The 14309-nt window shown below is 37.7% G+C and overlaps 3 protein-coding genes across 4 annotated transcripts in view; 2 read left to right on the forward strand and 1 right to left on the reverse strand.

Moving 5' to 3' along the window:
* Window positions 1-179: 179 nt before the first annotated feature.
* On the reverse strand, window positions 180-5695 carry LOC103476433 (cytochrome P450 3A56-like). The gene is made up of 13 exons (XM_008428792.2): window positions 5578-5695; window positions 5390-5483; window positions 5175-5227; window positions 4835-4934; window positions 3575-3691; window positions 3089-3174; window positions 2844-2986; window positions 2638-2762; window positions 2397-2481; window positions 1148-1308; window positions 822-1048; window positions 517-679; window positions 180-441 (listed from the first exon to the last, which is right to left on the reverse strand). The coding sequence occupies exons 1-13, from the start codon at window positions 5643-5645 to the stop codon at window positions 367-369; spliced, it is 1497 nt and encodes a 498-aa protein (XP_008427014.1). The 5' UTR covers window positions 5646-5695; the 3' UTR covers window positions 180-366.
* A 589-nt stretch (window positions 5696-6284) lies between these two features.
* Window positions 6285-8394, forward strand: mrpl57 (mitochondrial ribosomal protein L57). Its single transcript, XM_008428791.2, has 2 exons — window positions 6285-6451; window positions 7896-8394. The coding sequence occupies exon 2, from the start codon at window positions 7914-7916 to the stop codon at window positions 8223-8225; it is 312 nt and encodes a 103-aa protein (XP_008427013.1). The 5' UTR covers window positions 6285-6451; window positions 7896-7913; the 3' UTR covers window positions 8226-8394.
* Window positions 8395-10552: 2158 nt separating this feature from the next.
* Window positions 10553-14309, forward strand: part of kcnh1a (potassium voltage-gated channel, subfamily H (eag-related), member 1a) — an 80895-nt gene continuing 77138 nt past the window's right edge. For both annotated transcript variants that reach the window (XM_008428788.2, XM_008428789.2), the window contains exon 1: window positions 10553-10810. In XM_008428788.2, coding sequence (XP_008427010.1) covers window positions 10738-10810 — 73 coding nt within the window. In that variant the 5' untranslated portion in view covers window positions 10553-10737. The remainder of the gene's footprint in view (window positions 10811-14309) is intronic.

A 14309-nucleotide genomic window follows, 5' to 3' on the forward strand; every position in this document is an offset into this window, starting at 1 on the left:
TTATTATTATTTTTTTTTTCACACTGCTGAATGAACAAGATTTATACTTGCACAGGAAGTTAAATGAGGGCGAACAAATTGTAACTGCATATTTCCAACTAACAGCAGCAATGACAATGAACTGCTTGATCAGGTAGGTGAAGACAAAAACACCAGTGAGAGTTTCTGCAGGTCAACAATCTGTTTTTAAGTTTTAATGTCAGGTAAAAATAGAGAATAAAGACAGTATAAAAGTAGACTGAAATAATTACACATTCAAATTGATCAGTGTTAAACAGTACAGAACTTTGCACAGGAAGAATAATACAGGCCCATCAAAAATAAATTATATTTGATGAGAAGGCCAGAAGTTTGAAGTAATTGCAATTACAGTTCTCTGGGAACAAACTTCAGCTTCACAGGTTTGGTTGGTTGGAACTTCCAGTCAAACTGAATTGGGACCTGAAGACGGAAACAGATGGAAATGAAACGCTGACATGATAACAGAGCAGAACGACTGAATTATTACAGGCTTACCATGGTGTCTGCGCACGTTTCCACAGAGTACTTCTGCAGGATGCGCACGATGATCATCTTCATGACCAGGATGGCGTATCGCATCCCGACACAGTTACGAGGGCCGAGTCCGAACGGCATGTATGCGTACGGGTTCAGATCATTCTCATTCTCCTTACTGAACCTGCAGGGACCAGATTAAAGTTTCCAGTTATGAAGTCGAAAATAATGATAATTTAAAAAAAAATCTAAAACAATAATTCAGTTTTGAGAAAATTGCTTTCTTTCTCATATATCAGTACCAATCCCTGTGTTCTGTAATTTACCTCTCTGGTTTGAAGCTTTCAGGTGAGCTCCAGTACCGTGGGTCCATGTGCAGCAAATGCACTGGAATCCCAACTAACGTTCCCTCTGGGATGGTCAGACCGTTAAGCTGCATCGTTTTTTTGCATGTCCTCTCAAGTCGAGCCGCGGTGGGAACCATACGCTGCGACTCACAAAACACCTGTTCTAGGTACTCCATGCCGTTCAGGTCCTCGTAGGAAATGGGAGCCTGGATCCGTCAAAGAAAGTTGGATGTAAATAAGGAAGGCATGCACAAAAATTCTAGCAACTGTTGGATTCAAAAAGCCAGCATGTCAAAGTAAATTACATTTTTCTTCAGACAGCCGTCGATTTCTTTTTGCAGTGTCCGCATGACTTCAGGATTTGTGGCCAGGTTGTGAAGGGTGTAAGACAGAGTGGCGCTGGTCGTCTCGAAGCCACCGAAGATGAACGTCAGAGCCTGGGAAAGGATCTCGTGCTCAGTCAAACCTGCAATAAGAAACATTGATGCACCTTAATAAAACATAACTTCATCACAGAGTTTATATCAGTTACTCAATTCAAACTTTTTTGAATTAATATATGGAGGTGTTACACACTTTGTGTTGTACACATTGTGCAGATTAAATGTTTTCTTTTGTTTTGGTTCCCATAAATTAACTTTTCAAGCATATAGTAATTCACTGATATGTGTTTTATTTAAGCTTTCCTACTGTTTGATATTTTTACCATTGTCAATACGATGGGGCAACTATTTTGTTGTCTTACTTGCACCAACATTTTTATATTTCTATATGCATTTACAGTCACACTTATAGTTTAGTATTTTTTCTGTGTACTCCAGTGGCCAAGCAACAACATTCTGTTGATAAATTTCCTCTGTGCCATGGCAATAAAGTAAGTCTATGTCTAAGTATATTAGCTTGCAGAACTAAAGCATTGCCCTGCATAAAAACATGATGGTTTTCTTGAACATTGCAGGTTTGATTCTACATAGCTTGTAGGAAGTGTCTCCTGAAAACTGGCAGTTGAGTTTGAGTCCATCTTCGGCCTGAAACGATCCAGCTAACTCATCTGTATTAATACAAGACCTTGTTGCTGTGCCACTTCCTCTTTGCAGGTGTCTGGGTCAAAGTGGAGCTCTGTATCTGATGGACAGCTGGTATATATTGGTCAGTGCAGGTTGACTTTCAGTCTCCCATGTCTCTGAGACTAAAACACTTTGTATTTCTGAGGCATATAAAAAAAAAGAAATAATTCTACATTTCCAAGGTAGAAAGATGATTTTTAGAGTTGGTGCTTCATTGTTACGTCTTACTCTGAGAGACATGTATGATTATTTGTATTGCACTGAAAGTAGTTAACCATTAATAGTATTATTACATTTATGACCGTACACTACTCCAAATTTCTGTTAATTATTTCCCTTCTCCTCGTTTGTCATATTATCCTTTGAAATTTGTTGTACATGGGACCTGAGAACTCACGTTGCTCGTTATTTAACACAGAAGACTTTAGAAAATGTGATACAAATCATTTTAATGTAAAATAAGACTTTGTTTCTGTGACTTTCAGACCTTTACTGGGTTGCTCATGTTCGCTCTTTATGTCGGATTCTGGGATCTCACTCCGGATCATCACCTGCAGGAAGTCTCCCCGAGTCTGGATAGGAAACAGAAATTGTTGAAAGTTTCGCATAAATAAATAATTTTAGCGTTTTCAGAGTGTGTTCATGTGAGCAAACAGCTTGGACTATTTTATTATCTTTATTTGAAATAAACCCGTCACCTTTCTAAAACTTTTCCAGTCAGCCCTTACCGAATCCTCTTTGATGTGCTGGTCTTTAAATTTCTTAATGATGTCGTAGAAAAAGTCCACGCTGGACTTGGGCATGAACTCAACTTTGAAGAGTTTCAGCAGGTGGCGACCAAAGGGGAAAATCGCTAAGAAGGCAGAGTGAAACTGGTAAATTTAAAAAAGCGTGACTTGTTCAAGCGATACTAGCAGGTAATGAGTTGACTTACCCATAAAGATAAAAGGCCAAAACCTGAAGTTCATGATCTTCTGCATTTGAGCATGAACAGGATCGTTGGGGTTGTTGATGGAGTCGATCTCCACGCTGAAGGAAGCGCTGGTCACCACGTCCAAACTGAACGGTGCAACCAATCTGAGAGAGAGAAACATAAAAGCCAAGAGGTAGGAGCTCGCAATGTTTGTTTAAAATAAATAAAAATGTCCATAATCTGACAATATAACGGCTGCAACATACTTCTTGACATCAATGGACCCATTCAAATCTGTTTGTCCAAGTTTTTGCATGAATCTGTCTGCGAATTGAACAACCAAAGGGAAAACCTGTGGAAGAAAGAGACACAAATAAATAAGTGAGGTTCAGTTTGTTTTGTCTATTTTTACAGAAAACACCTTAATTGTTTTCTGATCGATCTAAGTTTCCCACATCTAAAACACTCAGAGCAGTGAGCCTTGAGGACCAGCGTTGGAAAAACACCGATCTGAGTAATAGCTTGTCATCTATGTTCAGTGTATTTCTAATTATATCTTAAATGAATTTTGACCGCAAAAATTACATCTCCAGATGTCTCTAATCTAGTTTTGCCAAATTATTATTTGCTTTCAAACCCTGATTGTCTCTAGATGAAAGCGTTAAAAAATGTAGTAATGGGTAATTAAATGAGTTACGTGTGGGGGAAACACAGGGCAGAAGTAATTTACGAGCAGCACTGTAGATCCTGACCTGCTTAAGTCTTCCACTGGTGAAACATGGAGATATTGTGGCGCGAATTCGTTTCCACCTTTCATCCTTCACTGCTGTGATTGCATCGTCCATAGGCCCGCCATCTCCGATGATAATCTGTAAACGGACGAAGCCTCTGCTCAGCATTGGCACTTCTCCAGTCTCGTGACTCTTTTCCACTGTAGCCTTTTATGCGTCACCACACTTTACTTAGATGGATTAATTATTCCAGTTTCAGCTGACGATGCAGATTCTGGACATTGTGTAACTTAATCAAAAACTTTTTTTTTTTTTTTTGAACTCCAGAATCATTTCAACTAACTGGACTAAATAAGAAATGTGTCAATTTGGTTTTAAATTTGTCATTCATGTCACCTGACTGCTAACAGCCTTCCCATTTTTCTCCATGTGCCAAAAAAAACAATAAAGAATAATTTCAGGTTTTCAATATCTATCAATCACAATCATCAAAACTAAAAGGAAAAAAAAGGCTTGGAATATTTCACAGAAAGTTGAATCTGTGTAATACATAAACTTCACTTCCTGAACAGAATAACCAGAAATATTTAAGTTTTTCCACATTATTCTCTTTTTCTGATACACCTAGAGAAACTGTACCGACTGTAAGACTTCATGTTGTTTTTTAGGGTGTTTCTATACCACACCAGTATAACTACAATCAGACTAACATCGGGGCTATTACCAGGTCAACTGTGAAAGACAGTTTCCTGTTTTTGTACCCTGAGCTGCCCTGGTTATGACCAGTAGATGACTTTATTGTACACACAAATATTAGCATTAAATATAGAACAGGAGATATTCGTTTAACTAGCAAGACCATGACAAGTGTTGCTTTGAATTTATGTGCAGCAGAGACAGGAACACTCTTACACTCCTTAGTGTGACATTGTTACACTACAGGTTTCGACAGGTCAGTAAAATGGACTTTTACTTCCTGTTGCATCAGATGTTGTGGCTGTGTGGGTGGGATTTGGTTGTGACCCCTTTCAAATCCTTAAGACAGGTTTAATAAACCTTGACAAATTTTGAGAAACACCTCAAAATCCAAACCTTTTCAATGACATGTATTCCTCAAAATTGTGACGTTAATTTTGTGTTTTCAGGTGGATTTAATGTTGATTTTAATCATAGCAAACAGCAATTAATAGCCAGTTTTATAAGACTGTCAGCTGAAGGTATCACTTCCCTAAAAATGAAGTTGAAAACGCTGGATTTCCATGGTTTCATGCAGCATCTCACCCTGCGGTTTGTAAATGCAGTGTAGCACTCCTTCACCAAGATGCTTTTTATTATCTCAGGGTCAGCAACCATCAGTAGTGGGGTTTTCCCCTCGTACAAACTAAAAAATGGGGAAAGAAAACAAGATTGCAAGCTTACTTCTGATAAAGTACAGGTCTGTGACAAAGCATGCATTTCAGCTCAAATTCATAGTATAACATTGCGAAACAGAATCTTAAATAATTGATAAACAATGTCCATGCCACTGGATTAAAAAGCTTTTCAAGTAATCTGAGTTCAGCGCCGAAACATTCACGAACTGCTCCATAAATAAACAAACTTCATTTTTTTGTCTACTCACCCCCAAATATCCCCATACTTGGCTTGGCATTCCCGGTCAAAAGTAAGTAGTCCCTGAAGAAGATAATTACAGTACATGGTTGTAAAGAAAAGCTCCAGTTTTTTTTTTTTTCTTAGAGCAATCAATGTTTGCCTTCAGAAGAATGGAACGTAATAAACCATAAAACTCATCAGCACTTTCATTCTTAATTTTCCTGTTGTTGTTTTAGGCATTACCTTTGAGAAACCCATCAGATTTCCAGCAAAAGGCAGGGGTCTCGGTCCAGATACCCCTATCTTTTTGAAAAACCTATGCGGCCAGATTCCATATCTAATGTCCAAAACAGAGAAAAAGAAAGAGACAGAAGGAATGAGACTCTTTTCCTGGACTGTTAAGGAAACATACAATACTGCAGAGTACTTACAGTAGTAACAGAGTGACAGCCAGAGCCACTAAAGTCCATGTTGTTGCTGAAAACATCAGGAAATCCATGTTCTCTTCTTTCAGAATGAAACATGCAGGAGAGAGGTCCAACAAGCTGTTTTTTAAAGCCACGATTGAGGGGAGGAGTCATGAAACTGAGGATTACGTCATTCTTACCTTTCTTCCTTTGCTTTATTGCCTGGTTTTATTCTATTTTAATTTTATTCGTTTCGATGTATAGTTTTGCTTCAAACCAATACATTATTAATATGCATCTTAAAATGATCTTCCTCAGCAGGTTCATCCCTTACAAATATAGGCTCAAATACCAATTAAGTAATATTACATGTTTACACAATTTTTCCTAAATCTTTATGTATGTTTATTAAAAAAAAGTTCTTTTTTAATTAATTAATTTTTTTTATTATTATTATTTTTTCTTAATTTGTGTTTGAACCTTCTCCTGCGCCGTACCGAAAAGGGAATTTAGGCTCTTTTTTATAGATCGGAATCATTTATCTCTGCTCACTAGAAAAAGAGCCGATTATTTCGGTTCCCTAATGACTGTCATTTATTGCGTTATTAAAAATAAAATTTTGGTATATTTATATGAACAAATGTATGCAAAACAAATTTCGAGTTAATCATGTGAAAAGTCATATTTATTTGAACGTTGCATTCACTTCGTCGTTCATTTGAATGAATCAACACATCGAGCCGACTCGGTTTCCAGCGACACGCCGCTGCTCCGGAAATATTACAAATGACCCCTGAAGCTAGCTAGCCGTCACATTTTTGATGTTGGCTTGTCTTTAATTCTGGCCGTGTTTCTACCTCAATGTCGAAGATTTGACTGTATTCAACTCTTGTTGAAGGTGGGGGAAATAACACAATTGTCTCTTACAGTTTGGTTTCTGCTTTGAGTTTTAAGTGATTCTGTTTTAGTTTGTCCTTGTTGCTGCTAATTCAGCTTCAGCTTGTAGCTTAGACAGACTGTTAAAATGCTAACGCTGTTTTCTCCAGCTGTTTTGCGTTAGTTTTATGCGAAACGTCATACAAAACTGTGCGAGCTGCGTAAATATTTTATTTCTTCCTATCTTCTGCCCTTTCCCACGATAACCCTCCTAAACTTCAAGATAAAGTCAAAATTTTTAACCACGCTATCTTCCTGTTGTAAAATGATCATCATTGTGACTCAGTGTGCAAAGGGCAGCTTTTAGTAAAATAATAAATTAGCTAGATTTATTGCATTAGGAGTGAGACTTTTGACGTGAGTTTTGTTATATATATATTTTTGTTTCAATAATAAGAAACAGTGCTACTGTTCAGTTCTAGTTTGAACAATTAATGTGTGCAATGTGTTTACATCAGTAAAACAAATGCTAAACTCCAAAACCAGAAAGCAGTGATGGCTAGATACGTTTTGATGAAGCTTCAGACAGCAAATGAAACTATTATACTGTGTTGGTAAAATTTTTTGCACGCCTATCTTTCGATTAAACTTATTATTATTCTTATTACAGAAAATAGACCTTATTTTCATTATCCTGGGAGGCACAACAAGATGGAGCATGCTCCCACTCAGTCCCACAGAAATTAAAATTAAAAAAAGACAAAAATAGCAGAAAGAGGTACTTTTCTTAAATTGTGCGACATATGAAATATACACTGATTTTATAAAATGCATGCAAAGAAATATACTAGTAAAGTCCTGGTTATTTCCAACAGAATGAAACGCATGTCGAATCAAGGTTCACCGAATTTACCCCTATTACTTGGAACATGCTACTGAGCTTTGGTTCAAGTGTCCTAAACAAGAACTGATGCAAAGTAAGTCAAGACTGGCATAAATTAGTAAAATTAGTAAAATTCAGCAATAAGTCTGACGGGAAATAAGGATCATTAATCTAACTCCAGTGTGTTCTTTTAAGTTTAAGAGGCTGCAAAGTGTCTTATAGTATTATGAAAATCAAAGTACTGAACATTGCACAGCAGCAAGATGATTAGCATTAAATAATATTTGTATTTATATTTTGTAGTTTTTTTTTCTTGTACTTGCATTGCTTCCTCTGATTTGGACTGCTTGCCAATTATTGAATAACCTGCTTTATTACTGCAGTTATATGTAGTGTACTGGTAAACTACATAATAATTTCAAAAATACTGATTTCAAAGGAGCAGCAGAGGAAAAGAAAAAAACAAAAGAAAAAAACAATTCAACCAGTTAAAGTAGTCCAAACCAATAATGTGAAGGTTTGCGGAGTTTTATCCTTATCAAAAATTGTTTTCAGATGTTTTTAACGGCTCTCGTTGTTGCAGGTCGGATAATCTGCCGCCATGTTCCTCACCCTCATGCTGCTGCGCAAAGGTATTCCTGGGAAGCAGTGGATCGGGAAGCACCGCCGCCCGCGGCAGATCACGTGGCAGATGAAAAGCAAGATGGTGAACCACCTGAAGCGCGAGGCTGAGAACGAGTACTGGCTCAGCCGGCCGTACCTGACGAAGGAGCAGGAGGTCGGCCACGCCGCCGAGCGCAGGGCCCAAACCTGGCTGCAGATCAAGGCGGCCAACTTCGCCAACTTTCCCGAACACAAACGCATAACGGATCACCTGAGTCATCTGAGGATCAAGAAGACGTGGTCGAGTTAATGCCAGCGACAGATATTTTTTTTTAAACGCAAAGACTGGTTTTCTCAACAAAATGTTTGTTTCCTGATTGATGTCAATCGGGCTATTTCGTCTGAAAAGATGTGAAAGATGTTGTCTGTCTAAGACACTGCTCATGTGTGATTGTGGTAATAAAAAAATGAAGTCACAGGTCGTTGTGGAATTTGTCCTCGTTATATTAAAACTGCCCAACATTTGTATTTTAGTCTTTATTTAAAAATTAAAGTTCAGTTGCATTGATTCAGCCGTCGTCTTTAAAGATCAAAGTTCAAGTATTTTGGAACCATTTGAGAAATTATTTATCTCAGTCTCAATTATATAACTATAAAAATGGGACTAATTTACTTTTAAATCATATGGCTTTCATTTTCATCCAGAGTTTATGCGTTGGTTGGAATCTGAACCAGTGAATTTTATTATTTTAAACGCATTGCTGTGATGAAACTGCTTTTATGGCACGAGTTAAACAACCCGTCTGATAAAGCCTTGCCTTCTTGTGAGAACTGCAATATAAGGGAAGAGGTTGTAATTTAGGCCATGCTTGTTGCCATTTAAGGACCGACTGCAAGTGAACGCCACACGAGGCAAACATTGATTTGAAGTACAACTTACCTTGGTATGGACATACTCAGTAACCTGCTTAGCTTTACTTTGACTTCCGATGCAAAGGTCACGCTGCTTACATGGACTTCAGTCAAAGTGTGTTTTATAAAAAATGAGTGAAAACAAGCAATCATATAATGTAAAAACTTTGGAAGCACACTTTACATTCTGAAGTAAAATGTGTCAGTGTACAGAAAGAGGTCAAAGCAAATATTACATTAAAAAAACTTGTTTATATTAACTGTATAAACTGAAAAATGTTTAAGGATCAGCTTTCCTTTGAATTCCTGCACTAAGGTCTAGCTGTACTACCCTGTTCTTATAATTAATGTCTGGAATTAAGCATAATTGAGATTTCTGAAGAAACAATCGTAAGGTAAGGTAATTTTATTTATATAGCACATTTTCAGCAACAAGGCGAACTTGATCTCATTGAGAATCCAGTCGACCCCCTTCAAAAGGATCTCCTTGGTTTTGTACCAGTCGCCACACTTCAGTGCCCCGTTTAGCCTCCAGTCATGACGGCCATAACTAGCATGTGCAATATTTGCTGTACATGCTAGTTATTGCTAAAAGTTGGTTTATACTTAAATAAATTTTTATCTTCAAAATTTACATTTGGAAACCGGTTTCCCTTTTTTAAAAAAAGGAAAATCAAAATCATAGATACAGTATTCATATTCAATGAAAACTTTGTATTTTTGGAAGTCTGAAAAAATACAAAGTTTTGTATTTTTTGAAAATTACAAAACTTTGTATTTTATTATTAGACATTAGGCAGTAGGTTATATACACTGCTCAAAAAAATAAAGGGAACACTTAAACAACACAATATAACTCCAAGTAAATCAAACTTCTGTGAAATCAAACTGTCCACTTAGGAAGCAACACTGATTGACAACGGGGACCCTCGTCAGGTCAATCAGTGTTGCTTCCTAAGTGGACAGTTTGATTTCACAGAAGTTTGATTTACTTGGAGTTATATTGTGTTGTTTAAGTGTTCCCTTTATTTTTTTGAGCAGTATATTTTTCACAGTGATCGTGCCATCCCCTTTTGAATTGTACCCTGGGCAAGTGCCCAGAAGAAAAAAAAACAGGTGTATGTTTGCTTGTTTGTTTAATGTGTATTTGAATGGGGACAAGTGTTTGGTATATGTAATACCAAGCACTACAACGCTTATAGCGTTAGCTAATGCTACAGCTTCTTTTGAATGCTGCCCTGGGTAATAGAGTCACAGAGCAACTGTATTTGTTTTGATATTAAATAACGAGCTGAACAGCAATTAGGTGAGCTGTGAAAGAAATAGAGCGACTCACAACAAAAGTTGCTAAATACAAAATGCACTCCACACTTTACAGAATTTTATATGCACAAAGAGGACAAACACATTCATTTATTCCAACATATTTAAATTACTTTCATTACAACTCAATAAAATATATTGAAGCTTGTGGTTGTAAATAATAATAATTAAAAAAAAAAAACATTCAGAGGTGTAAATTTTATTTATTTATTTATTTATTTTTTGCAGATCCGGCAGATGGCGCTCCTGGACCTCCCAGGCTCGGCTCGGCTCGGCTCGCAGGCTTGCCCCTCCTGCACAGTGCAGTGCGGTGCGTCCCGGTCTTGTTTTCCACTCCTGCATGATGAGGCGGTGCGTGAGGCGCCAACGCATCCCACCGGGCTGAGGAGGAGGAGGTGGAGGAGGTGGAGGAGGAGGAGGAGGAGGAGGCTAACGAAGCAGAGCAGACAGCTCCTGTCCGCGAAACGCACGCAGCTCCTTCAATAAAAGAAAGAAAGAAAGAAAAACACACACAGGAGAAAGCATGAAGAGCAGCGAGGCACCGAGGGGTACATTTTCATCTGCAGAGGACTGAGTGAAGCCGCAGCATGGCGGGGGGGCGGAGGGGACTTGTGGCCCCCCAGAATACTTTTTTGGAGAATATTGTGAGACGGTCGAACGGTAAGGATGATGATCACTATGACGGCAGACTAACCTGCAAGGTGTGAGCAAATGTCTCAGTGTAGCCAGAAATTGTTAGACAGCATCAAATAAACACACAACGACGGGAAACACGAGGCTACTTAGTTGCACAGAATCTGATTTCTTTATTTTAAAAAAGGAGGGAAAAAAGTTATAAGAGAAAACTATTGAAGTGTGTCTAGCTCTTGTTAATGTAATAATATATTTTCAGAATTTTTTTCTTAATTTTTTTTTTTTTTTTAAAGCATCAGTTTTAGTCCCTGCAGTGCAAGCAGAGAGCAGAGACACCAGGTCACTGAAATCATTACATTGATTACATAAGACCAGTGGAAGTCTCTGCTGAGAAACGTATGGACCAGATAAGGACGGAGAGGGATTTCCACCAGCGAGAGGAAAACCTTAAAAGATGCTGATTTTCTTGTAGCATGCAGAGAGATGCATGGGGAGTGGGAGGAGGGGGAGGGGGGGGTCATCACCATCATCATCATCCAGGGTGCAGTTTGAAACTCAACTTAAGCCCTTGTTGCAAATGCCTCAAGCTGTTAAGAGGATTTAACATCCAGCTTTAACTAAACAACAGATTCTGCTCATCCAGGCAGAACAAAAAAAAAAACAAACAAAAAAAAAACTGTGGTTTTTGTAGAATGCTGCTGATTGTCAAAGTAGAACACAGGGCTGTGATTAAACAAGCAATTACAGACTTTGTTTAAGGATTAAACAGATTCAGATTAAACCCTCTTCAAGGTAATCACAGTTTTATTCACAAAGCATAAATTAAAAAAAATATATCTTAAACGGAAGGGTGATTTTTGTATCCATTTCTAGCTTGAACAAAAGAAAGAAAAATGAAGTTTTGTTTTTTTTTCCTGATAGAAAATAGATAATCCATCACACTGGACACAGAAGTGTATTGTGAAAATTGGAAGCTCTGTGCATTGTTTCCTGTCACCCTTTGGCCTTTATTAGATGAAATAGAAAGTGGCAGTGTGAGCTGGAGAGGTGTAACACTGAGCAGTGATCTGTGAAACCGAAGCAGGGATGCTAGTGTGGTTTTGCGTGCGAGTCACAATGTATGTATGTAAGTACATGTATGTATGTATGTACACATCCCATGGTCGCAGCTATATCTGTCAGAGGAAGTTATAATTTCGTCAAAAGCAAACCCTTCATTTAAAAAGACGTCTGCATTAAAACGTACGATGGCGGAAAACAAACATCTTACCAAATATTAAAAAGATAAATCCAAACTTTAAGAAAAAAAAATCCATTCTTATGACCTTGTGGTTATTGATTAGTAAGCAGTTTATTGCTAGAAACAAACCAACGAAGAAGAAGAAGAAATAAAAAAACATAGATCTTTAAATCTGCAGGATGCCACCGGGACAGTGGTGGGTGGGAGCTCATAAACAATGAAGGAACTCGTCCTTTTATGTAACCTTTTGCTGCTAAATAAGCAACTCCTCACAACTGCCTAGACATATTGATTTTTACATTCCTGGCCGGTAGTTTGTCTCTTACCACTAATTAAAAATGGCTACAAATCTTTGGCTCTACGGAGAACTTTTGGACTGTAGCTCACGAATAACAGAAATGATAAGTGAACGACTTCCTTTCAACTCAGACATGGACTTTTAGAGCAGCCTGCAGATGTGGATGAATTTGTTGGCACCTTTACAAAGATTTTTTTTTCTGTGTACGCAAAACACTCTCTGAAAACGGAAAGCACTTTTCTTAGAAGATGAAATAAGGTTAGAAAAAAAAATCTTTGTGCGTTCCTCGTCACAAAATCTGTCTAGATGACGTTAAGGAAGGGAAACAGGCCCACAGCATCATGGATTCTGCGCTGTATCTTAACAGCGGGCAGGATGCGCTTCTCCACATCTTCATTCGTAGTTTTATGCCAACCTCACTTGGAGTGTTTCATAATCTTGAGTTGTAGTAGAGTTTGAAAAACTCCACATGCTTACGTTTGTGAAGGTAGGACAGAAGAGGCTTTTTGGTGGCTTCACTTCCAAACAAATCAACATACCGTTTAACTGTTGCTATAGAAACTTGGCAGAAAAGGGTCGAACATGATCAAGTCAAAGTCTTGATTTTTCTTAAATCTTCAGTTTCAGATTATTTGACTGCAATAAAAGCCTAATTTATTTTCCACTAAGGGTCCAAGAAATTCGTCCACATCTGTACCTGTTTGTGAAAAAAGGACGTTTTTAACTAGTTTATAAATTTTTATAGCTAATTTGTAAAAATAAATGTATATTTATATATATATAAAACACCTTTGGGCTGTGTTGGGTCTTATTGGATCCGGCTTGATAAAAAGCTTTTTCACACCCTCGACATCAGTGCTGTATCTGCAACGGGTCAGATGTAACACAATTACACGTGTCCGACCTGTTTTCTGTGCTGTGCCAAAGGGACAGGAAATGGAGACCAATAATCCAGGAAAAGAGTGTTTTCATGTAGCCACAGACTCATCAATCAGACTTTTTTTTTTTTTTCAGCTGACGATGATTTCTGGTTTTCTCTGCCTGTTCCAGTTTGGACTGATTAGTTGTTGTTGTTGTTTTCTCTAGGGCGTAAGTCATAAAAAAGAACAAAATGTGCTGCTGCTTTTTTCATATAGAAGTATTAGATTTATATCAAACAGAAAATGAAGGCATTATTAGATTATAGGTCACTAATCTTTAGTGACCTATAATCCCAAGAACCCAAGAAAGTTGCATCTAACTACATAGATTTGTGTGTTAATTAAACAGAAATTATGAAACGATGGAATTGCTTTGACGACTCAAGACATAAGTTTTAATCCTTTGACAGATCACTGGCAAAAGTTGAGAGTTAATCCCTCAATTCTGATTGATTGATAGATGTTTGGTTTGACTTTTTCTTCTTTTGAAAGTGACTACAAACATTTGTTTAAACCAAAAAAAGCATATTGTTGTAAAGCTATTTTATACCATGGATTCCCTTCCACAAAAAAAAGTGAAATTGCATATATTTTCTGCTTCTTAAATGCAAAATATGGTACTTTTATTCATGAGAGCTTTTTTTTTCTTTTTCCTGTCAGCAAAATAAAGAAGTAAAATTTGGATTCTAATCAAAGCGGTCTCATTTTGTGTTGCCACGTCTGTTTCGCATCGACACTAAATAGCCGGGTTCTGTTGCGTCAAAAGCAGCAGCCAAGAAAACGTTGGCAGTTAAAGCCGTGAAGCCTGCGCAGCATCTTCTGCGTGCTGCAGGTTATGCTGTTTACCGTCATTCGTTCGTTTTTATTGGTACCATTGTTTGGGTGTTGAAGAAACAGGGTTGAAAATAAATTTGCAATGGGTTATTGCTTGTAATTGCTCTTGCAACATCTGTCAGGATTCTTGCTCTCACTTCTTCTGTTTGGCATGTAGGTTGAGCACATTTTTAAGCAGCTCATATCAAAGCTTACAGAGGAAAACTGCAGCCAGCAGTCAAGTTAAGGCTGAAT

The sequence above is a fragment of the Poecilia reticulata genome, linkage group LG15 (genome assembly GCF_000633615.1).
Source record: "Poecilia reticulata strain Guanapo linkage group LG15, Guppy_female_1.0+MT, whole genome shotgun sequence".
NCBI lineage: Eukaryota > Metazoa > Chordata > Actinopteri > Cyprinodontiformes > Poeciliidae > Poecilia > Poecilia reticulata.

What these genes read in the sequence shown, in the direction of transcription:
- LOC103476433 (XM_008428792.2), bottom strand. Translation starts at nt 5,645, where the DNA reads ATGGATTTCCTGATGTTTTCAGCAACAACATGGACTTTAGTGGCTCTG. An exon ending in CTGCATTTACAAACCGCAGG is followed by an intron (nt 3,692 to 4,834) that starts GTGAGATGCTGC and finishes GTCCGTTTACAG; the next exon opens with ATTATCATCGGAGATGGCGG. An exon ending in AAACGTGCGCAGACACCATG is followed by an intron (nt 442 to 516) that starts GTAAGCCTGTAA and finishes TTCCGTCTTCAG; the next exon opens with GTCCCAATTCAGTTTGACTG.
- mrpl57 (XM_008428791.2), top strand. Translation starts at nt 7,914, where the DNA reads ATGTTCCTCACCCTCATGCTGCTGCGCAAAGGTATTCCTGGGAAGCAG.